At 36.0% G+C, this 24,132-nt stretch overlaps 3 protein-coding genes across 5 annotated transcripts; 1 reads left to right on the forward strand and 2 right to left on the reverse strand.

Annotated features, from left to right (window-relative positions):
* Positions 1-7,908: 7,908 nt before the first annotated feature.
* LOC117915653 (proliferating cell nuclear antigen) lies at positions 7,909-9,870 on the forward strand. Its single transcript, XM_034831276.1, has 4 exons — positions 7,909-8,307; positions 8,832-8,984; positions 9,075-9,172; positions 9,309-9,870. Exons 1-4 carry the CDS (start codon positions 7,989-7,991, stop codon positions 9,537-9,539), a joined length of 801 nt encoding a protein of 266 aa, XP_034687167.1. The 5' UTR covers positions 7,909-7,988; the 3' UTR covers positions 9,540-9,870.
* A 1,190-nt stretch (positions 9,871-11,060) lies between these two features.
* On the reverse strand, positions 11,061-14,221 carry LOC117915546 (probable sugar phosphate/phosphate translocator At3g11320). The gene is made up of 4 exons (XM_034831116.1): positions 13,397-14,221; positions 12,663-12,766; positions 12,302-12,530; positions 11,061-11,515 (listed from the first exon to the last, which is right to left on the reverse strand). The coding sequence occupies exons 1-4, from the start codon at positions 13,832-13,834 to the stop codon at positions 11,369-11,371; spliced, it is 918 nt and encodes a 305-aa protein (XP_034687007.1). The 5' UTR covers positions 13,835-14,221; the 3' UTR covers positions 11,061-11,368.
* Positions 14,222-16,249: 2,028 nt separating this feature from the next.
* On the reverse strand, positions 16,250-23,904 carry LOC117916927 (cytosolic enolase 3). Of its 3 annotated transcripts, none has more exons than XM_034833167.1 (13): positions 23,603-23,896; positions 23,238-23,392; positions 22,740-22,914; positions 22,519-22,590; positions 22,301-22,417; positions 20,809-20,889; positions 19,630-19,706; positions 19,277-19,380; positions 18,880-18,978; positions 18,646-18,731; positions 18,148-18,234; positions 17,097-17,294; positions 16,250-16,658 (listed from the first exon to the last, which is right to left on the reverse strand). In XM_034833167.1, exons 1-13 carry the CDS (start codon positions 23,705-23,707, stop codon positions 16,590-16,592), a joined length of 1,425 nt encoding a protein of 474 aa, XP_034689058.1. In that variant the 5' UTR covers positions 23,708-23,896; the 3' UTR covers positions 16,250-16,589. The 3 variants fall into 3 exon arrangements, 2 of the variants coding, with proteins under 2 accessions (XP_034689058.1, XP_034689059.1); XM_034833168.1 differs by lacking the exon at positions 23,603-23,896 and adding an exon at positions 23,486-23,574; XR_004651623.1 differs by lacking the exons at positions 16,250-16,658; positions 17,097-17,294 and having other exon boundaries at positions 18,445-18,731; positions 23,603-23,904.
* Positions 23,905-24,132: the final 228 nt, after the last annotated feature.

Here is a 24,132-nt window from a genome sequence, read left to right on the forward strand (position 1 = left end):
ATCAAACAGATCCAGGACCCTTTAAAGGATCCTAATTATATCTAACTAGTAAAGTGTAATTAAATAGAAAATGGATTCAGACGCGACATCCTTTACAGTGCCATAGGAAGTGTGCTTTAAGGCGCCACATGAAGGAGCCACTCAGACGCGGCGTTCAGACGCCGTTAAGGGGCTATTATGCAGCGCCTTTCAGGAGCCAATGGAGGCGCCATACCAGGCACCAGTGGGGGCACCGTCCAGGCGCCAGTGGGGGCGCCGTCCAGGCGGCGTTTAGCGCCGTTCAGAGCGCGGTTCAACCAACGCCATTAAGGGACGCTTCAGGGTGCCATTGGGGCGCTTCAGGGCGCCATTCCAGCATCTTTCAGGGCCACGTTTGCAGGCGTCGCCACTGGTGCTTACGCCGCTGGTGCGCGCCTCCAAAGGGATCGGAAAAGTGCCGTTTCCGGCACCGTTTTGACCCCCCGTTCAGGCACATTTAAGCATGCCGCTTCAATTCCTTCAGGCGCCACTTCCGGCGCTGTCCGCAGCGCCATTAAGGCGTCTCCCCAGACGCCGTTGGGCGCCACTGCCGGCGCCACCACAGGTGCCTCTTCTGGCGCCGTTCAGGGTGTGCTTGAGGCGCCACTTTAGAAGCCGTGCTGTTGGAGGCCAACGCCATGAATGGCGTTTTTTGATTTAAAAAAAAAAAAAAAGATGGAAAAAATGAGTAAGGCCTCCAATGGGGCTCGAACCCACAACCACAAGGTTGTCAACCTTGTGCTTGACCAACTAAGTTATGAGACTCTCATGTTTATTTATGAATTTTGTACTATAATAAATTTATGGTTTTGATGAATTTCTGTTTTTTTTTTTTTTTAGAATTTATTATTTCTTGTTACATTTATGTTTAACGTTTCAAAATGAATAGGTTATCTATATATTTGTTGCCAAAGTGACTTATATTATATAATTTTATTCATTTTGAAGTATGAAACATGTTATTATTATTATTTAAAATAATCGGCCTAAAGGAAGATTATTTTAATAGATAAAGTAGTCATAAATATGTGACATATAATGTTTATCTTGCATTGATATGTTAGTCCAAAGACAGACATATTGTGTTTGATTTTATTGTCAATATTTATGAATTAATTTTGTATAAGGATACCAATTACAAGTTAATATTTTTGTCCAAAGACTGAATATTAATGTTTGTGTTATGTATCTTACATGATGTTTATTTATTCATGTATGTATGATGCTTATGTGACTAATTGTAAGTTTTATTATTATGAATTCAGCATCTTCTATATCTGCAAATGTGAATAACATTCCTGTGCTTAATGGCACAAACTTCAAGAAATGGAAAGAGCACGTTATAATTGTGCTCGGGTGCATGGATTTAGACTTTGCATTAAGGGAGGATCGCCCTTCAGATCTTACTAGTGCCAGCACTGCTGAGCAAAGGTCTACTATGGAAAAATGGGAGCGATCCAATCGCATGAGTCTAATGATTATGAAGCACTCAATTCCAGAAGCAATAAGGGGTGCAATACCTGAGGAAACCCAAGCCAAGGCATTCTTGGACCAGATAGCAAACCGATTCGCTGCAAACGAAAAGGTTGAGACAAGCACTATTCTTAGTAAGCTTGTCTCTATGCGGTATAAAGGGAAATAGAATATCAGGGAGTACATTATGGAAATGTCTAATCTTGTGACGAGACTCAAGGCACTAAAGTTAGAGTTGTCGGAAGACATACTCGTGCACTTGGTCTTGATCTCTCTGCCTACACAATTCAGTCCATTCAAAATCAGTTACAATACATAAAAGGAAAAATGGACTTTGAATGAGCTTATTGCTCAATGTGTACAAGAGAAAGAGAGATTGAAGCAAGAAAAGATAGAAAGTGCTCACTTGGCTTCCACATCTCAGGGATTTGGTACCAACAAGAAAAGAAAGAGGGACAATAAAGGAAAACAAACTGCAGTTTCTGGGACATCAAAGCAAAAGGAGCAAAAGAAACAAGATAAGGAGATCACTTGTTTCTTTTGCAAGAAGGCTGGTCATATGAAGAAGACATGTACCAAATACGTTGCTTGGCGTGAAAAGAAAGGTACACTTCTCAACTTTGTTTGTTCAGAAATTAATTTAGCTGTAGTGCCTATTGACACTTGGTGGATAGATACGGGTGCAACTACTCACATAAGTGTCACTATGCAGAGTTGCCTAAGGAGCCGAATGCCAACTGATGGTGAAAGATACATCTATGTGGGAAATGGCAACAAGGCTGCAATCAAGGCTATTGGTCTTTTCAGATTACAGTTAGACTCTGGATGTACATTGGATTTGGAAGAGACTTTTGTAGTATCGTCATTTAGACGGAATTTAATTTCTGTTTCATGTTTGGACAAATTTGGATATTGTTGTTCATTTGGAAATGGAATGGTTAGTCTTTATCTAAATTCAAATCTTATTGGTACAGGTAGTCTAACAGACAAACTATATAAATTGAATATAAAGGCCACTAATGGAAATGAAACCTTGCATTCAAGTGATTATGGCATTAAGCGAAAATTAATGAATGAGAATTCATCAATGTTATGGCACAAGCGTTTGGGTCATATTTCAAATCAACGAATACAAAGACTTGTGTCAGAAGGAATTCTTGATCCACTTGATTTCTCAGACTTTCAAGTCTGCATAGAGTGCATTAAAGGTAAACAAACAAATATGAGGAAAAAGGATGCCAATAGGTGCAGTGACGTCTTGGAATTGATACATACGGACATTTGTGGTCCATTCCCTACAGCTTCTTGGAATGGACAACAATACTTTATTACTTTCATTGATGATTACTCGCGCTATGGCTATCTTTATTTGATTCATGAGAAATCTCAGTCATTGGATGTGTTCAAGAATTTCAAAGCTGAAGTTAAGAACCAACTAAGCAAGAAAATAAAGGCCGTCAAATCTGACCGTGGAGGTGAATACTATGGTAGATATGACGGATCAGGTGAACAACGTCCAGGGTCATTCGCCAAATATTTGATAGAGTGTGGTATCGTTCCTCAGTACACCATGCCAGGGACTCCGAGCAAAAATGGTGTAGCAGAGAGGCGAAACCGTACTCTTAAGGATATGGTAAGAAGTATGATTAGTCATTCCACCTTACCAGAATCACTTTGGGGCGAAGCCATAAAAACTGTAGTTTATATTTTGAATAAAGTACCAAGCAAAGTAGTAGCCAAAACCCCATATGAGTTATGGACTAGCAAGAAACCTAGTATTAGGCACTTGCATGTCTGGGGTTGTCCAGCTAAAGCTAGGCCTTATAAGCCAAATGAAAAGAAATTGGACTCCAGAACAGTGAGCTGCTACTTTGTAGGGTATTCTGAAAGGTCGAGAGGTTTCAAATTTTATGATCCCTCAACTAGATCCATCTTTGAAACGGGCAATGCTAAGTTCATTGAGGATGTTGAGTTAAGTGGGAGAGAGTCATTAAGAAAGGTGGTCTTTGAAGAGGAATCTGTTAACATTCCTATTATTACGACTGGACATGGTCATATTATGTTTGATGACACTATTCAGAATGTACAGTCCATAACAGGGATTCAAGACACACCTGAGATTCCTCCTACTCAAGTTATGGAACCGATTCAAGTTCATCAAAAGGTAACTCAACAACCTCAAGAACCTCAAGTACAAGTGCCACTAAGGAGATCCACTAGAGAAAAGAGAAGTACAATTTCAGATGATTATGTTGTATATCTCCAAGAACATGAGTTTGACATGGGTCTGGAAGACGATCCAATTTCAATAAGTCAAGTTAAACAAAGTTCTGATTCTGAAAAGTGGATAGAAGCCATGAAGGATGAGATGAAATCAATGAAAGACAATGGTGTTTGGGACCTAGTAGAGTTGCCTAAAGGTGTAAAACCAATTGGTTGTAAATGGATTTTTAAAACCAAGCGGGATTCAAAAGGCAATATTGTTAGGTATAAGGCACGCCTAGTTGCAAAAGGTTTCACTCAAAAGGAAGACATTGATTATAAGGAGACATTTTCACCAGTTTCATCAAAGGACTCCTTTAGAATCATCATGGCACTTGTAGCTCATTATGATTTAGAGCTACATCAAATGGACGTTAAAACTGCGTTTCTTAGTGGCAACATTGATGAAACAATATACATGGTGCAACCGGAGAACTTTGAGTCTAATGATTCAAAGCAACTTGTATGCAGATTAAAAAGGTCCATATATGGTTTAAAGCAAGCATCCCGACAATGGTACCGAAAGTTTGATCAGGTGATTACTTCATTTGGTTTTAAGGAGAACACCGTTGATCAATGCATATACCTCAAGTTCAGTGGGAGCAAATTTATTATCTTGGTGTTATATGTTGATGATATTCTACTTGCAAGTAGTGATGTGGGACTTTTGCATGAAACCAAGCGATTTCTGTCTAGTAAATTTGACATGAAGGATCTTGGTAATGCATCTTTTGTGCTGGGTATACAGATTCATAGGGATCGTTCAAGAGGTATACTTGGATTATCACAAAGGCCTACATCGATAAGGTGTTGAGTAGATTTGGCATGAGCAATTGTGCACCAGGAGACACGCCTGTAGCAAAAGGCGATAAGTTTAGTTTGCACCAATGTCCGAAAAATGAACTTGAGAAGAAAGATATGGAGAGATTTCCCTATGCCTCGGTAGTAGGAAGTCTCATGTATGCACAAGTTTGTACGCGTCCGGATATTGCATACATTGTTGGAATGTTAGGCAGATATTTAAGTAACCCAGGTATGGATCATTGGAAAAAGGCAAAACGGGTTATGCGGTATTTACAAAGAACTAAAGATTACATGCTCACATACCATAGATCAAGTCACTTAGAGATTGTGGGATATTCGGACTCCGATTTCGCAGGATGTCTTGACAGTATGAGATCCACTTCAGGCTACATCTTCATGTTAGCTGGAGGAGCAGTTTCATGGAAAAGTGTTAAACAAACACTTATTGCTTCTTCCACCATGGAGGCAGAATTCATAGCCTACTACGAAGCATCAAACCATGGGATATGGCTGCGGAATTTTGTCACTCAGTTACGAATAGTTGATGGGATTGAGAAACCGTTGAGAATCAACTGTGATAATAAGGCCGCAGAATTATATTCTAAGAACAACCGAAGTTCGTCAAAGTCCAAACACATTGATATCAAGTTCTTGGTTGTGAAAGAAAGAGTTCAGAGTCTTCAAGTATTGATTGAACACATAAGCACAAACTCCATGATTGCGGATCCGCTCACTAAGGGTTTGCCACCCAAAGTATATCATGAGCACGTCACACGTATGGGTGTTGTACACATTGATGATGTGTCAGAATAGTGGGAGTTTGTATTCAGACTTTGTGTTTATTTTCTTGATGTGAAATTATGTTGTATTATCTATACAGATCTTGATTTTAAAGACTATTGTATTTGAATTCTCTGAATTAAAATGATGACTTTCAAAAGCAGATTAGCATCAAGTGTTGAAAATGGAATTTGACTAATTTTTAGTCATAAAGTGGGACCAATTGGAAATAGACATATTAAAGATCACATTCTATGTAATTTCCATGCTACACATCCATACTTGATCCATGTTGCTAATTTGTTAATGTTGTGATCATTGATGGGTCTAGTTATAATTAAGATTAACGAAGGCCGCTTTGATTCTATGTTAGCATAACTAGTAAACCGAATTGTTTAAGGATATTAAGTTAAGATAGCAAGATGAGCTCAATAAAGTACTATCATGAACATTGTTTTGTACTATATGTGGTCCAAGTGGGAGATTGTTGAAATATGGACTCACATATTTAACAATGATTCATGATTAAGCTATTCAAATTATGGACATTTTGATTTAATGTTCGTTTTAAGAGTATGGGCCACCTTATGTGTAGAGTCCAACGCAATCACGGGCTTTAGATGATGGGCCTAAGGCTCGTGAGGCCCAATAACCAATGGGTATGGTCCCTAAGGCAGGAGGGTATAAAATGTGAGGCTTATGTCTTTTCAAAATCATCACATCTTTGAAAGAACAGAACCGCTCTCTCTCTTGCTCCCATTGCCTGAGAGAATACAGAGAAAGGTGGTGCCCTCCATTAGCCTTAGAAGATCAATACATTTTCATCAAAAGCGTCAAAATGGATTCAGGTTGGTTCCTATCTAAAGACTAATTGTTGAATGTATTCAGTATGTGTGTTTTGGTGTTAATGGAAGACATGAAGTTACAACATTTATACCCAAATATATTGTTTCCATCTAATTGTATTCACTTTAGGTTTAGAATAATAAACAAGGAAGGGCCTTTGCAATGGAGCAAATAGAATTTTATGGACATAAATTTAGATATTTGAGAATAAAAATATAAATTTTGTTTGGAAAGTGTTTTGGAAAACATTTTTTGAAAATTATTATTTTTTAAAATAATTTTAAATAGTGTTTTATTTTTAATATTTTTTATATTTATATAATTATTAAAATTGAAGACACAATAAAAGATGTTATTTGGAAACTTTTTTTTTTTCTTTTAAGAATAATTTTTTTATTTTCTTGGTTAGTTTTTTTTTCTATTTTTTCATAATAGTTATCATAGAGACCAACAAATTGTGGTCTTTAAATTACAAACCCAAGAACAGAAACCATACGGCTTTCAAAAAGTAAATTCTCTAATTACCATTCAACCTTACCGCGGTGAAAAAGCTCGGTCAAAATACATGATGGGAGAGAGATCTGGGCCGGGAATGGGCCCAAAATTAATGAATGAACTAGGCCCAGTTCCGCATGAACATTTGCAATTGCGCTCTAGTCATCAAAGTGAAAAAAAAAAAAAATCAATATATGAAAGGAAAATTTTGAGAAAATATTAATACCAATGGCAAATAGTCTATACATTCAGCCAAATTGATTCCCAGGAAAGTAGTAAACAAATGGTAAAAAATTTAATAAAATTAGTCATTTTATTTTATTTTATTTTATTTTTAAAAAAAATTTGACAACATGAAAAGGACAAAAGTTAGAAGGAAAAAAATGAAGAAAATATTTAAAATTTTCCCTAAATTATTATTTTTAAATATGTGAGAAAATTTTGAAAAGAAGTGTATTTTTCAATAATCAAATTTTCTCTCAATTTTTATTTATTTATTTTTAATCAAATAAATTTTTGTATTTTTTTGTTTTTTCATTATTTTCTTATAAAATTTCCCAAAATCAAATATACCTCAAATTTAAAAAAATTTTTACTCTAGACTAATAAAGGCAGAGTTTGTTTTTGTTCAAAATTGATGAGAGCTCATACCAATCATTATTTTTTTTTTTAATCTTTTGTAAATAATCTATTAAATGTAAATTAGTTATGATTTTAAGTAATTAGGAAACTTTCTGGAAAAATATATAATAGGAAAAATTTTATATTATTTATTGACCCTACATTTGAATTTGGCTATTGAAAATTTGGAATTAAAATAATTTGGAAAGAAAGTAGAAATAAAAAATAAAAGGAAATAAAAAACAAAACTATATATTTAAAATTAATAAATTATTTTTACAAAGATTAAATAAAAATATGTAAATTTTTATCTAATTTTTATTATTATTTTTCATTATTTTATGGTAAACTTACAGCTTTATATTGCTGTAAAGAAATAAAATTAAATAGTACTTGTGTTTACTTATTTGATGATATAAATTTAAAATTTCTTCTATTTTCATTTTATTATAAAAAAAATTAAATAAAAATTCAAAAAGAGAGGATGAAGATTGAGGGGGAAGCCAAGGGTTTTCCAGAAACGTGGCGGGAACTAAAAGTCACTTCCAAACCTTCCCGCCAATCACAACCTACACCCACTATATAACAACTAATTCCTCTGTTTTACTCACTTTCCCACTCTTTTTTCTCTCTTTCAAAACCCTAACCCTAACTCTAGACCGTAGAAGACAAAGCAGAAGGAGAAGAAGATGCTGGAGTTGAGGCTGGTTCAGGGGAGCCTTCTAAAGAAGGTTCTAGAGGCGATCAAGGACCTGGTTAACGATGCCAACTTCGACTGCTCCGCCACCGGATTCTCTCTCCAGGCCATGGATTCCAGCCACGTAGCCCTTGTTGCTCTGCTCCTCAGATCGGAGGGCTTCGAGCACTACCGCTGCGATCGGAACATCTCCATGGGCATGAATCTCAATAACATGGCCAAGATGCTGAAGTGCGCCGGAAATGATGACATTATCACCATCAAGGCCGATGACGGCAGTGACACTGTCACCTTCATGTTTGAAAGCCCTAGTATGATATTTTTTTTCCCTTTATTTTATGTTCTCTTAGTGTTTTTGGGGTATTCATGAAAACTAGGGTTTGGCATTGATTTGGTTTGAGAATTTTTTATTTGAGTTTTGATGGAGAAAGCTGTGCCCCATTAATGTGGCGGAAAGGTGGAAGAAAATGAAAGAAATTAACATTTTTTGGGTTTTTTTGAATGATAATGATCCCAGAAATCAGGAAGAGTTAAATTTCCCTCCAACTTATGGAGCAATATAAAATTATTTGGTTAAGGCTTTTTTGGCGTTTTTAAAACATAGCCAAAGGCAGAATGCTTGACTCTTTACCTGCCACTCTTTTCCTATGCTGTGTTAGGAGCTAGACGATGGGTCGTGGCTTTCCTGTAATGCAATTGATTTTATGCGTTGCGATATATCATGTTCCTTGGTTTTTCCACTTTATAGATAGTCATGATTTTTAAAACTTTCTAATTTCAGTTCTGATGATTTATTGATGGCTTTGTTTGTGTTGTTTTGATGAATGTACTAAAGCCCAAGATAAGATTGCTGATTTTGAGATGAAACTGATGGACATTGATAGCGAGCACCTTGGTATTCCCGAAGCAGAATACCATGCTATTGTTCGGATGCCTTCATCTGAGTTTCAAAGGATTTGTAAAGATCTTAGCAGCATTGGTGACACAGGTATATTCCTGGTTATTTAAGATTTAGTCCATTTATCTCAATTGTGTTCATAAATTATGCATATGATGGTGACATGTTTGGTGCTTGCAGTTGTTATCTCTGTGACAAAAGAGGGTGTGAAGTTCTCAACACGAGGTGATATTGGGACTGCAAATATTGTTTGCAGGCAGAATACTACTGTGGACAAGGTAATGTTGTTCAAGCTTAAAAATCTACCATTTTTGGAATGTCCATCACTTAATTTCATCATGACTTGGGTTGTGATGGGGATCAGATGTCGATGTTGTCTGTTTTGACTTGTTTGTGTGTTTTGGGTGATTGCAGCCGGAGGAAGCAACAGTAATAGAGATGAATGAACCGGTTTCATTAACATTTGCACTGAGATACATGAACTCCTTCACAAAAGCAACCCCATTATCAAACACTGTTACAATTAGCTTATCCTCAGAGTTGCCTGTTGTGGTTGAGTATAAGATTGCAGAGATGGGTTATATCAGGTTCTACTTGGCACCCAAGATCGAAGAGGATGAGGATGAGACCAAGCCCCAAGCCTAATTCCTCAGCATTTCCAGCAAATTCTACATTCCTATTTCTATTCCTCTTTTCCTCCCTAAACTTCATGTTGAGAGGATGTTGCTTATACATTTTCTGAGGATATTATCAATGTAGGCAAGTGTTGTATTTGCTTTTAGAAAACGTGATGTGGTGGTTAGTTTTTGTTTTTTCGCTTGTGAGTATGACTAGTACAAGAGCTTCATCCCCCTGCTTTTTTCATTCTGAGCTCAACTTGGATTGAAGCTTTTATTGAATGTTGCAGGTTTGATTGATCTGTTTGAGGTAAATTTCATTTTCACTTCAAGCTAATGATGAATGAAATTTCAAACTAGTTTAGTGTTAGCTCAGAAAGGTCAGTGAAATTTATCCAAAAATCTTGTATTTAGCTTGTAACATTTGGGGGGTTTCGGAAGTGGGCCTGCCAATTGAGAATTTCGTCAACATTTGCTTGGTAGCCCAAGCCTATTCTTCCCAATTCTAGTGACGAAGGCTTCAAGTCGCGCTTTAGAATTGAGATTAAGGGGATGTTTGGTAAATTGATTTAATAATTTAATTTAAATTATTAAATAAATTAAATATATTTAGTAAAATAATTTAATGTTATATTTTAAATTTTAGGTTAAAATAGTTAATTTATTTTTAATTTTAAATATTTTTTATTTTATTTATTCATATTAATGAAAGAATATTTAAGAATTTATGATTTCATATTTATGAGTTTTTTTTATAATAAATTTTTTATGATTATCTTATATATTTATAATATTTTAAATATGAAAATAAATTTGTTACTTAAAATTAATAAAAGTAAATATGAGCTAAGATGAATAGGGATGAGGGTAAATGTTTTAATTTGATAATTTAGAATAAATTTTAAATTAATTTTATTAAATAAAATTAATACTTAAAGTAATAAATTTTAAATTAAGAATTTAAAAATAATTTAACTTGAAATCAATTTAAATCATTAATTAATAAATATTAAACTTTCCCAAACAACCACTAAATCCTGTTGAAGCAAAAATACAAGGTTGAGTTGGCCTTGCCAAATATAGCGTAGGCAAAGTAGCTTTATTTTGCCACCGAAAGTGGCGAGTAGAGGCTGTCCATTCCATTTCTAAAATGCTAATAAAGGGGCCCTTGCACCATGTGATGTGAAACAGATTCCGTTCTAATTTGGAGGTTTGCACACAAGAAGCTAAGATGATCAACCCCATGTCTTCGGTCTACCTTTAAAACCTTTTGGAAATGACCCCAGAAAAGCAGGCATCTTTTTTACCTGCCTTGGATTTGTTTTCAGTTCACATCATATCATCCTCTATCCAGACTGGAAGACACTGGGGATGGACGGATCACATCCCACCGACACATATCACCTAGGAAGTGATATAAAGCTTTCAGGATGATCTAACAAGCCATAAAACCAAATTATCACACATCATCTTTCATTTAATTAATGAAAAAAATGATAGTATATAACAACAATTTTTTACATATATATATAAATTAAAAAAATAAAAATAAAAAAAATCTTAAGCTACCTTTACCTAGAGAATAACATATACTCTCGTGTCACCCAAAGTTGGGAAATAACAGAATGCTGTCCTTTAATTGAGATTACTCAACTTTTGGCTGTGCTGGCCATTTCTGTTACAAGCACAAACCATCTTTCCAGTCTCTGAGAAGAAATAACTTACAGGATGCATATATATAACGTCTGCCGGGAGAAGTTGTTCGGCCTTTGATCCAAGAACCTTGCGGCTGAGCCCAGATAAACAAAACAATACAAGTAGTAGGCTAAAATCATGCATGTATCTTCTCAAGGAGTTTCATTTGCTCCGTTTCTTAGCTTCACTGTAGAGGACAACGCCAATTAATGTGAGACTATAACCGAGCATCCCAGTTATGGATACAGGATTCCTAAAAATTAAAATTGAGACAACCACAGCTACAGCTCCCTTTGCGTTTCCCAGCACCTGGAATAGCCAACATTCCCTAATCTCAGAGCAGGTCCAGCAACTCAAGTGACAACAATAAAAGCATAACAGTAGTGATGAATAGATGCACGTAGTTTATCTTTTACTCAAATGAGTTTTATGAGGACATGGCTAACCCCATCTAGCATGAACTAATTTTTCCATGCAGGTATTAACATTTCAAATAATGTATGCATTGGCCATCTGGTACCCACCAAAAGTGGTGTAAAAGTCGATTAATCAAACCATGCAGCAGTTAATAAGTAGTTCACTCATAAAGTTGTCAACCATATGACAAATTCAGTATTTGAAAGCATACCTCAAGTACTCATGTCAATCTGCCAAATTATTAATTCTGAATGAACTTATGCAAGTCTTCACAAAAATTTCCATAAATTTCGGTGATAGCATTATCCTAAGATTGATTACTGAGTAGCCCGTAAGAAATCATTGTGTAGAACATGAGAAAACAATTGTCATGTGATAAGTGATGATCCCATGTAAGGCAAGCAGACAAATAGAACCAATAAGAAGACACCAAATATGCAGAAGTTTCTTCACATTCGTATATTCCACATCATATTTTCTGGTAATAATATTAGAACGGAACCTGTTTCAGAATTTACTTTCCCTGCTTTTGTTTTCTTTAGTTCCTCTTTGTAAACAAGAGAAGCTGACAATTTAACAGAGAAATGAATTTAAAAAAAATAAAAGACCAGAATTTGAGACCAATTGCGCATATCAGTAAATACAGAAAAATGCATGCATTGGAACTGGGGTGCATACCTGGAGAGTCAAGGCACTTGTGTGTTTAGTGACCAAAAAATTGGTCAAGTTTACTAAATATGCCAATGCAGAATTGAAGATCAGATACCATAGGATCCTGACATCATCTCTTGCAAGTGCTAGTGTGATGTTAACCACATTTTCCTCCATCAGGAGTGCTGCAGGAAGAAGGAATGCAACTGCCACTGGAGCCATGTACATAAGGAGGTTCATAGAATTAAGCTTTTCCCTGGAAAATGTGATAATTATTTCAGTGTAGTTCCCAGGTCTACTTTAAAATAATTTCAAATGCTAACCTATTCATTTATCGTATTGACTTTACCAGAAACAATGTTTTAGTAAATAGAAATGGATTTATTACCCCTCTGAGGACAGCAAAATTCCTTGAAGTACTGACTTGAGCGCCCGTGCGGCAGTAGCAGCAATGCATATAATAAATCCAAACAGATGAAAACTTGGTTCTCCCTTCAGCCATACAATGACAAAAATAACAAGAATCAGGACTTAACTTTTGCATACCAATAATTTTATATACAAATTCAGTCTAATTAGATCCCATTTCCTGACATTTTACCAACAGGTAGTGATGCCTAGCAAATAGAAGCCTTATTAAAACTTAGAAAAATTTGTCTCAGCCCAAACAGAGGGGTTTTCCCAATTTACATTGCTACCATCCACACTGACAGACAAAGTTTTAATCATCCATGCCAATTACAGTATTAATAAGCCCAGCAATGTCAGAAGACATACTAAACCCAGCACAACTTTTTTCCCTTACACTGTGCACTCAGTTAGCAGAACACGAAAAATCAATATTTCGGTTCAGGGATCCTTTTCATGGTGGATGAAAAAGTAAATTGGCCGCCAGTCTCAACAGATTCAACAAAACCACAAAGTACCAAAACTCAAAAGAAAGAAAAATGGAAAATCATTGACTGTTCAAAATTGTTTCCTCAGCTCAGAATTCAAAGGAAATAATCTAAATAATAAGATATCACGTCCATAGCAAAATATAGAAAGAAATCACATAGAACACAACCGTTTAAAAAAAAAAATCAATAAATTCAATAAGAAAACAGAGAATTGAGCTAGTACTCCACTGGCAATGATAACTCCGGCAACAACAGGAATAAGAGCGAAGTAGGTGAGCAGAGCCTCCCTCCTCCTAGTCATTATACACGCAAAAACCGCCGTGAAAAATGGTGTCGTTGCGCCAATCGCCTGGTTGAACGACACCGGAAGAAATCGAAGCGACACGTTACCGCTAACCACCGACGCACAGAAAACAAGACTGAGCACCGAAATCTTCACGAACTGAGCCCGCGATCGCACATTCTGCCTCGGCACCACCTTCAGCCACGCTATGGCGGCGTAGCTGAGCAGTGAACAAGCGAGCATGTGGCACAAGGTGAGGAAAATCGGATACCTGAACCCATAGTTGCTGAGCAAGTACTTGTTCAGTAACAGAACCCCAATGTTCGATGCGTACCAAGACGTGATGAGCCCGATCGTGAACCACCGGCTCGATCCCATCGAAATGCTAAGGTTTCCGAGAGAAAACCGAGTAGACTCACATGGATGTAGACGCTGAAACCAATAAACAAAACCCAATGCAGATCTTGATCAGCGAGTTGACTCACTGAGTTAGGGTTTTTCTTCTAATGGATCTGACTTCTGAGAACTGCGAACAAGCATTGAGAGAGAATTGCAGACACGACGCGAGATCGGAGGGCTAGGAGGCGATTGCAGAGAGAGAGAGAGAGAGAGGAAGGAGGAGGAGGAGATTTTGTTGTATTATGTTGGTGTCACTGTGACCGCCATCCAGGAGAAGATTCAATTTGTCGGTGAGGGTGAGATTTGGTGAAGCGCTGTTACGGTATCGCGCTTGTTTGTCTTCGCTTGAGAGGCGGAAACTGCATGAGAGTATAGTTTCTATTACATACACGGAGGAGGGGATTGGGATCTTGGGAAATGACAGTTGGTCGGTTAGTTTTTTGCCTTTTTGACATTTTTTTTTCCCGTGTGGATAATTGTCGTAATTTTGGCCATGAAAATGGAAAAGTTTGACCTGTGTCGATTGTAATTATCATGAATTCTAAAAAATGAAAACAAAATATTTTAGGAAGTGGGAGTTTGGTCTCAAATTTGTTTTGAACGTTGGAAATGGTAAGTAAATTAGAAACATAAAAAAATAAAAAAGTTCTTGAAGCTAATTATATGTATTTTTAATAAATAATAAAATTCATTTAATGTTTCAAAATTAAATAATAATAATAATAATTTTTCAAAATATATAATATAGCCTGTTTGGGGACCTTAATAAAGAATTTCCCTACCATATAATTGAAGTCCTGGACTCAATTTTTTATTTCCAATTTGGAGTAAAAAAAACACCATTCAATTAAACAGGCGCCTGATAGAACTTGAGATGGCCCCCATGTTTAGGTGAAAGAATCATAGCCATTATTATCCCAACTAAAAGCTTGGACAAATGGTGATGTTCCCATTCAAGCCTCCGTGCTAGTACCAACCTGCACTTCAGAATTACATGTGAAAATGACACATTTTTTCAAATGGGCCTTTCCTCTTTAGAAACCATTCTTTTCTATTTTAAAATATGAATTAGTTTTCTAATTTATTTTAATAAAATTTAATAAAATAAATTTTATTTTAAAAATAATAATAATCATGTTCTATATTTAATCCTTTAAATAAAATTTTAATCATAAAATCATGAAAAAACTAACATTAAAAATGGCTCTCTAAAAACTATGAAACATAGTCAAGCAAATCCCTTGCAAACCAACCCATTGAGTGACATAATATCTAATTTTTGGGTAAGATTAAAAACATATTTATATCATCGAGTTTGTCGTAGAATCTTAATCTTGTATTTCATTTAAGATGACATCATGTATATATGTTCAAGTCTCATAATTTATATTATAATTTCATTTGTCAATACCATTATATCTTATCATACATATTCAACCATTCAGATTTGGATTTTGATGCATACACTCTGGTTCCTTTGCTTTTTCTTTTAGGAATTTTTGCAATGCTGCAAATGTAGCTAGCATTGCTTTAGGCTTTTCAATAACAGTTTTTAACTCCTTGCCTTTGGGATTGATTCAAGGCAGAGCCCCCTGTAACCTTCATATGCAGTTATAACATCCCTTTCCTTCTTGAGAAGTACTAGGGAAAAAGAAAAAAACTCAAATTTTCTCGGGAAAAAGAAATATATGAAAATTTTAAAACAAACATTTTTAAATTAACTACTCGATCAATAAAAAAAAGATTAAAAATTCAAAAATCATGGTAAGAAAACAATTACTGACCTTAAACTTAATTTTTGCTTCTATTCCATTTTTCGTTCTTATTAACTTTTTCCTTCTTACTTTCTATGCCATCATATTTTCTTTCCTTCGTACTTTTCATGATCTACAAACCAATTTATTTCTTAGTCAGTGGGCGGAGCGCACCTTTGGTGCTTCAGTAAGGCGACCTCCTAACTCTTCTAACAATGCCCTAGTCCTTTGCCGAGCATCTACTAGTGTCCTCGGCACAAAAAAAGCACTGGGCGTTGGATTCCCATGGAGTACAAGCGAATTTTATAATCACCGAAAGTGGAGCTATGGTATGGGCCTGCATGCTTTCTTACCTAGGATTGTTTGCTGGAACCGAAGGGGTGTTTGATTTGGTTATGCCTTTTGAAGATGTGGAACAGCAACCAGATAAGGACCCAGATCCCGTTAAGTCTGACAAGGGCGATTCATTTATTTATTTGACCCTAGTTCACGAGAAAGCTTTCACTCGGTGATTTTCACTGCTCTTGACTCCTTTGGAGATGTTGAACTATCATTAGTACAATTGCGGAGACTTTCATCACTTTGTTCCTGCCTGGCTCACTAGCCAGACCCCAAAAGACCCTAAAGAAAGAAGAGCGTGTTCATCCAAACCGAAATAATTTCAGGGTCTGGAATTTTCTCTATATGATCATCCATTGAAATTTTGGAAATTCGGTTACAAATTCCTAGTATTGCCAATATAGAAAAACTACAAATCCCATCCATCATAAAAACAGACAACTCTGTTCAACACACCTCGGACATGTCTCTCTATTACCAGAGGAAAACAATCATTAATTAAATCAAAAAGGAAAAAAAAGGGAAGGGATGCAAAACTTTGCATTGGAATCTGGAATGACCTAGTTGCTGAGTATAGCTTCACATATTCAAAAAGGAACCAGAAGGGAAGAAATGTGGGTATAAAGACCTCGAAAGAACGATCACGACTGTCTCCAATCTTCGCCAGCATAAACCGCCTGATCCCCAAGCTCTTCTTCAATCCGAATCAACTGAAAGAAACTCAGCAGTTAATTTCATATCTTCCTTGCTGTACATCTAAACCACGTGATTTCACAAACTTGCGTTTGTGATCAAAAGCTAAAGACTTTTCCAACTGTTGACTGCATTAGCTAAAAGACTAAAGGATCATGCAAGAGCTGAGTTTTGGGGTTTCATGCTATTTTTTTGTTCAGGAGTCAGTGATTCACGAATGTATACTAGAATAATGACTAGGGAGAAACAAAATCAGGATAATTTTTAAAAGACATGAAATTCAACAAAAATAGGAAACAGGGACCAGACATGCATCGGCATATTTATTTACCAGGGATTGGTACTTCTTAAGTCTATTTGAATGACGCAGCCGTTGAAAAGATAAATTTTAGGAATAAAAAAACTTAGCAAACACTATAAAAGAAAGTGAATCTGCATAGTGAGGATAAATGAACCTGGTTGTACTTTGCAAGCCGCTCTCCTCTGCAAGGTGCACCTGCTTTGATCTGACCAGTAGCAAGGCCAACAGATAGATCGGCTAAAAAAGAATCTTCTGTTTCTCCACATCTATGAGATGTCACCACTCCCCAATGGGCATCCTTTGCCAGCTTCACCACTTCGATCGCTTCGGTCAAAGTTCCAACCTGATTCACCTAATTAGGGCAACTAAAATTATCAGACTTTGGAAGGTAGCTGGTGAATTTTGTACCACCATTTCTAGTTTCAGATTCTTTGAATTCACAAGGTTTCTATTATAATATGAACTCAATCCTCAAAAAGATCTTAATGCTAACAAAACAAAGATCCAGAAATTTTCAGTCATACAGGATTGCTACAAATTTGTTTCAGGTGCACAGCAAAGGATTGGGTGCAGAAATTAGGAACAAAATTACTGTGCCATGAAAAGAATTATCAGGGAAGAATTGAAGGTCCATTGAATGCAGATTTTTCCATCCAAAGAAATTTTGCACAATTTTAATGAAAAAATGGCAAAAACTGATTTTAGAGCAAAGCTCTAACTGATCAACAAACTCTACTTACTAAAAGCACTGACAAAAAAAAAAGGATTCTTTAATATTCTGTTTTTATTTTTATGTTCAGTAAATATTAGATCAGCTTAACACATACATCATTGAGATTTCCTTCTTAACAATACCTGCAGGGTGGTTATTAAACATTCTTAACCTTTACATCCAGAAAAACAGAAGCAGCAAAGACTATGAATTACTAATTCTTCACTGAGAAAAACAAGGTTTGGGAAGTAAATAGTTGTCTTTGTGCCAAAAGGGTTGTCCTGCTCTTTGAAAAGAGCAATGATTTGAATAGGACACCTCTATTTCTATAATACTAATTCAATTTCTTATTTTCTCACAAAGAAGGTATGATTTGATGAACAATATGTGGACAGAAATTCAAAGATAAAACCAGTTCACATGCCAATACATTATCAAAAAAAGAACATTGACAAAGAAAGCCATAAAGTTCATCCAAAGATCAGCAAGATACCTTGAGAAGAAGAGCATTGCAAGTGGATTCACGTTTTGCTCTGTCAATACGTTTAGGATTTGACATCAACAAGTCATCGCCGACAACCTGCAAAATCTCCTAAATAAATCTGTCTGATCGTAAAGGACAGACACAAAAAGGCAGAAAAGCTCCCAATTGCATCTAAGGGTCAAGCTGCAGTTCTGGATAAGTTATATGGCCATTGATCCTCTTGAGACCCATACTAGTCAAGAGGCAACTCCACTAAATGAGCGTAATCAGACAATCACTTAACTGTACTCCAGTTACCTCACTTACAATTTGAACCCTTCAAAGTGATGGACAAGAAAGCATCTTAGGATTCCATGTTTGGTCATTTTATTTTTGCAAATTATAGGCCATCAACTTGGGGAAACCCGTACTTCAGCATTCATGCCTTCTAAAGAGGAAGTTAATCTGGATAGAAACTGCAAACAGATTGATGCCAAAATAGCAAGAAATAAGGTATATGCGACACACCTGGCAAATTCCAAGACCACAAAAATTCCTGATATGTTCCCAGTCCTCTTTGTCAAATGGATCTTCAATTGATACAATTGGGTAGTCTAAGTACCCCATCCCCACCAAAAAGGAAAAAGGAAAAAAAAAAAAAAAGAAGAGACAACAATAAGGTTATTAAACCTGTTTGATGCATGACTCAAAACATGATGCAGCAAAAGACAATAAAAAACATGTAAAGAAAGGGTGATATACCATTACAAAGTTCTTTGTACATCTCAATCATATCCTCTCCTGACTTAAAATTTTGCCCTGATTTGTTTGGGGATTTGAAGTCCAAATCATACTTCGCACCTGCATCAGAGCCAAACCTCATCATTCATAAGCAAGGAATATACATGTCCAGACACATAGCCTTAACCACTGCATAATGCATCCCAACTAAAGCATACATGCATGATCAATATCACTATGCCCTTGATGGGAATGATGGAAATGCTTTTTATTGTGGCTGCAGAAATCCATATCCATAAAATCGAGTACAATCACTAATATTGTTCCAAGTGACATCCTCCAATTGTTATTATATAATGGTGCCAACATGGTTCTGAGGTAATAGTATAAAAGCATTTAACAGGAAAGAACTCATCACCTATGCAGAAATCAGTAGCAGCAACATCGATTGCAATCTTTATTTTCTCATTATATCCTGTTCTGCCGATAGCTTCTTTTACTAGATCCAAACCTTCTCTAATGCTGCCGGCAGAAATAAAAGATAATCAAATATTAATACCAACCACTCTTAGAGAAATTTTATCATGTTTCCACAGACCTGGATACAAATGCAGCCAGACCTCAACCATATTTAACTAACATATAAAAATGGATTTATGAGTTATACAGATTACAGCTTCTATCTAAAATATATATCCTCAAACAGTATGATGGGTTTGTTACTAAAATGTGCAGATGAGCAAGATCCAGTGAAGAAGAACAAAAACTTGCCTGGAGATGTTTGGAGCAAGCCCACCATCCTCACCAACATGACACCCATGGGCACCATATTTTTCTGTAATAACAGCCTGCTCTTTTTGTTAACAGAAATTACAACCAATAAATGAGTAGAAGCATGGCTGGGGAGCAACAGATACATAGCCATTTTACCATCCATGGTTTCAATATAGAATTAGGTAGAAAAATATAATGCTGATATGAGTTTAGCTGAGACAACAGAGTAGGACGATTAAGCCAGTAATAACCGAATATTTCACTGACCATTTGGGCCAAATTATTTACCTTATATGCTAACAAATTAGTTGGTTCAGACTTATCTATCAATATGCCATATGCCATGACAGGTGGGAAGGCAGCTACAATTGGTGAGCTCATATTGAACAGCCTCAGAAAGTATAAAACAGAGGCAACAGCAAGTCAAGTTGGTACAATTTCCCAGAGCAGATGGGTAATTTACTTATCTGTTTATTGGTTGGAAATATCTAATAAATATCAACATGAAATGAATTAAATTCCTCAAATGGTTATTTGTTATTTTCAGACTGTTCCCTCAGTTTATGCAACTTAATTTTTACAAACATTGATTTGAGATCAAGGAACTTCCTGGAAAGTATGAACTCCTAGGAGGAGCTTCAAGCTATAACATCATGTAATCATAACACAAATTTCCAAATTTAAAGTTCCCACACTACATCCTATTTCTAATACTTCATTAACCTTTCAATCCTTGAAGTGTATGTAGCATTTAGACACAGAAACACTGAAAACCCAGAATACTTTCAGAATTATCAAAGTTAAAGTTACACAAAGTGATATTATGTCATGAGCATTAATATTATTCAATCTTGAAGACAAGTTTTTTATACACACAATTTGGACTTGGAACAGAAATAGTAAACCATGGAAACAAAAGTAAAGAAAAGAAAGAGAAACTCTTTAGTTTTTTATTTTTTAATAGGCAAAGAAACTCTTTAGTGTATCATAGAGATGTATTTTCCATAGAGGTTCATTACTTCTTAAAACATTAAAATTTAAATTCACAAATTGTTGTATCACTTTTTCTTTTTTCTTTTTTTCGGATAGCCAACTCAAATTGTTGCAAGACTTGTCGCACAATAGAGATAAGAAACATGTACATTAAAACTAAACAACTCGTTTGAACAAACTCACCTTTAAGTGATGATAGGTCTCAGAGCCCATTTGCAATGCCTCCTCGAATCTAGTTGCTCCAATTGGGAGAATCATAATTTCCTAATAATATTTCCACCATCAATTTAGTGTAAGTGATCGTCTAACAAGAATGAACATCAGAAAGTTTTAACATCTAGAAGAAGTTGAATTACTGCCTGTACAGCTACAGTAGGCATGAATATAAGTTTAAAGAAAGAAACATGAGATATTTACTAAGCAAATCATTTGCCTCCATACACCTCAAAGACAAGGTAAAGTATGAGCAGGATCCTCACTAACTATGCAGCCAAAGAATGCAGGTGTGTGATAGAATAAGAAACGGTGACTACTAAAGAAGATTTGTCTCCTTAACATATGAATGTCAAAAACAAAAGTAAGTGGAATCCTTCATGTGAGTTACAACCCAATAATTTAGAACAATCGAAATGAGAGACACCATTTCAAGAAATGAATCCAGGCATGAAATTTCATTTCCCTTCACTGTAACATGATGAAGATGGAGATGGATCTATGTTAAAATCATAATTTGGATGTGATGCAGATCGCAGAAGTCACCTTCGGTTGGGAGCAGCTAACAAGTTCACATTGCACTGATGATATGATCTTTAATTTGCAAATATTATAGATGCAAGCTTTCTCTCTAAATTACTTCTTTTAGGTTCGATGGTCCAACCATCCAATGCATTCTATAACCAATGGAGGGTCATGGATCCAAACCCAGCTAACCCTGAAATGCATTCAGTACCACAAAACTTGAAACTGCACCATAATCACAATATTCTGGATTCAATCCTAGATTACCACCAAAGAGAGGGAGAAGCAGACAAAAAAGAAGAAAGAGAGCTTTAAAGAACAATTTTCAGCTACTGATTGGACAAATATAAAAATGTTATCAATATTAAAGTGATCCATATTTGAAGGGATGGTTATGACATCTTTGGAGTGGTAAGCTCATTTCAATACTAAATAAAAGGGAAGAAGACATTAGGAGTCCCGCACTGATTTTTTTTATCATTTTTTATTTCTTAATAAGCAACCAGAAAATATATATATATATATATATAGAGATATATATATATATATAGAGAGAGAGAGAGAGAGAGAGAGAGAGAGAGAGAGAGAGAGAGAGGGAGAAAAGGATGGTACAAAACGGAAAGGCTTAAGCTCACCAAAGTACACCAGCCCCAAACTGAGAGTTCCCCTCCCTTAGGATGCCATATGGTGATGTTTTGTAATACATACCTCCAATAGGTAAAGTCCTTTATCAATTCTAAACTCTTAGCATGAGGTAGTGATCATAACATCAAGATACAGAATGAAGAAAACAACTATCTGATGGTGTGATACTAAATATATGATCCTTCTCCATGAATTTGCAATCAACCGTGCTTATAATAAAGGCTATTAAGTGTCTCCAATAAATATCTTCAAACAAAATAATGAAAACTTATTCAGACAGCTAACTACATACCTGAGCTGCCAAAGTATTCCCAGCATGTTTTCCGCCACTTATAACTGTGAAGGCAGGAACAGGAAGAAACAGGTTGCTATGGCCGGAAAGATCAGCAATGTGCTTGTAAAGTGGAACCTGAAATTCATTTTTTCCCCAAAATCAAAGATAATTATCCAGAACCATTAGTAGAATAACTGTGTAAATATATGAAAATGCCAGATTGGGAAAAAAAATGCCTCTTTTTCAGCAGCTCCAGCTTTGCAAGCAGCAATTGATACAGCTAAAATAGCATTTGCTCCAAGTTCACCCTGCAAAATGAAAAGAAAGAAACCTAATAGCTCATAGGATTTGAAAGCAGTATAAACTCTTAAAAGAATAGGAATAAAAAGACCCATCTTAGATGTTGACGGATGCATACTAGTAGAGGCCAATTCATTAAAAAAAAAAGGTGAATTACCTTCTTTTCAGTTTTGTCCAGGTCTATCATTACTTGATCAATTTGGGACTGAAGTGTAGGATCCATACCAATCAAAGCTTCAGATATTTTTTCATTGACATTCCTAACAGCTCTGGTCACACCATTTCCAAGATATGTTCCCTTGTCCCCATCCCGTAATTCAACAGCTTCATACCTGGGACCAATAATAACCGGTTACATGGTACTTGAACTCTGTGATTCACAACCTAAAATACGAAGAAAACTTCTCGAGAGCTACTGTATAATAGAGTGAGAAAGGACATAGTGGCAAAGAGGGATAATTCTATGTGAGAGAGAATCCAAAGAGCATTACAGTTTATGAAATGCACAATCCTTTCAGTTACTGGGATAAGGCCACCCAAAGAGAAGCATCCTTTTATTAATTTTTGTTCTTTTTCTTTTCCCAATTTTCTGGGCAATCAAACGAGCACAAAGGAAACTTGAAATGGAAAAAAGTAGAAATGTGAAGAGCTTTACATTCCAATAGGAGTACCACTAGGAACTGAAGCACGGAACATTCCTTTATTGGTGTACAAATCCACTTCAACAGTAGGAATTCCCCTGCTATCAAGAATCTGCCTCGCCTTCACCTTCGTGATCACGGATGAAACCGCTTTCTTCATATGGTTCGACTAAATTTACAATCCAAAACAAAAAAATCAGAACACCAAAACATCAGAACACAAATCCAAACTCAAGAATCAAACAATCCAAAATCAGAAAACCTCCGTCTGGTTCCCGAGACAACGTCACACAACACACCAGATTCAAAATTTTCTCGCCTTTTCCCTAATTTTTTTGGCAACCAAACAGAAGGACATGAGGAGAAGAGAAGAGCCTACGATGAAGAGAACGGGATCGGAAGTCTTGGCCCTAACAGCAGCATTGACGGCGTCTTCGATTTTGCGAGAAAGCATGTGCTTGTCGAGATACTCTTGCACTGACATTTTCTACTGATCACTGTGTTTGCTACTTCTTTTCTCTCTCTCAGGAAAATGAAAATTTCCGAAGAGGCTTTTGAATCCAAAATTAAATCTTCGTACTGGTTCGTGCTTAGTAGCTCAGACTCGCGAAAGAGTAGAGGCCCTGTTTCCGGATTGGAACGACGTCGTTGCGAGCGGCTGCTTTTGCCCTGTCTTAAATATTTTGTACACTGGGCATGTTTGGACTTTTTTCTTTTTTTTGAAGTTAAATGTTCTCCTTAAACTGTTCTTAAGTTACATTGCTATTTGACCACGTTTTACCAAAAAGAGATGTTTGGAATAGTTCAAAAATCACTTTAAGTGACTTTTTAAATTGTAAAATTTTATGAAACTTCTAGTATATGCTGAAATTTTCATCTTAAGACTCAAACCTTCGGAATGGTAAGTGT

The sequence above is a fragment of the Vitis riparia genome, chromosome 6 (genome assembly GCF_004353265.1).
Source record: "Vitis riparia cultivar Riparia Gloire de Montpellier isolate 1030 chromosome 6, EGFV_Vit.rip_1.0, whole genome shotgun sequence".
In the NCBI taxonomy this organism is placed as follows: domain Eukaryota; kingdom Viridiplantae; phylum Streptophyta; class Magnoliopsida; order Vitales; family Vitaceae; genus Vitis; species Vitis riparia.

Excerpts from the sequence above, each read along its gene's own strand:
- LOC117915546 (XM_034831116.1), bottom strand. The coding sequence starts at position 13,834 with ATGGGATCGAGCCGGTGGTTCACGATCGGGCTCATCACGTCTTGGTAC. Across the intron at positions 12,767-13,396 it reads GAGTTATCATTGCCAGTGGA|GGAGAACCAAGTTTTCATCT; the intron begins GTACTAGCTCAA and ends GTATGGCTGAAG. Across the intron at positions 12,531-12,662 it reads ATTTTGCTGTCCTCAGAGGG|GGAAAAGCTTAATTCTATGA; the intron begins GTAATAAATCCA and ends CACATTTTCCAG.
- LOC117915653 (XM_034831276.1), top strand. The coding sequence starts at position 7,989 with ATGCTGGAGTTGAGGCTGGTTCAGGGGAGCCTTCTAAAGAAGGTTCTA. Across the intron at positions 8,308-8,831 it reads CTTCATGTTTGAAAGCCCTA|CCCAAGATAAGATTGCTGAT; the intron begins GTATGATATTTT and ends AATGTACTAAAG. Across the intron at positions 9,173-9,308 it reads AGAATACTACTGTGGACAAG|CCGGAGGAAGCAACAGTAAT; the intron begins GTAATGTTGTTC and ends GGGTGATTGCAG.
- LOC117916927 (XM_034833167.1), bottom strand. The coding sequence starts at position 23,707 with ATGTCAGTGCAAGAGTATCTCGACAAGCACATGCTTTCTCGCAAAATC. Across the intron at positions 18,732-18,879 it reads GTACAAAGAACTTTGTAATG|ACTACCCAATTGTATCAATT; the intron begins GTATATCACCCT and ends TGGGGTACTTAG. Across the intron at positions 17,295-18,147 it reads GCAATGCTCTTCTTCTCAAG|GTGAATCAGGTTGGAACTTT; the intron begins GTATCTTGCTGA and ends TGCCCTAATTAG.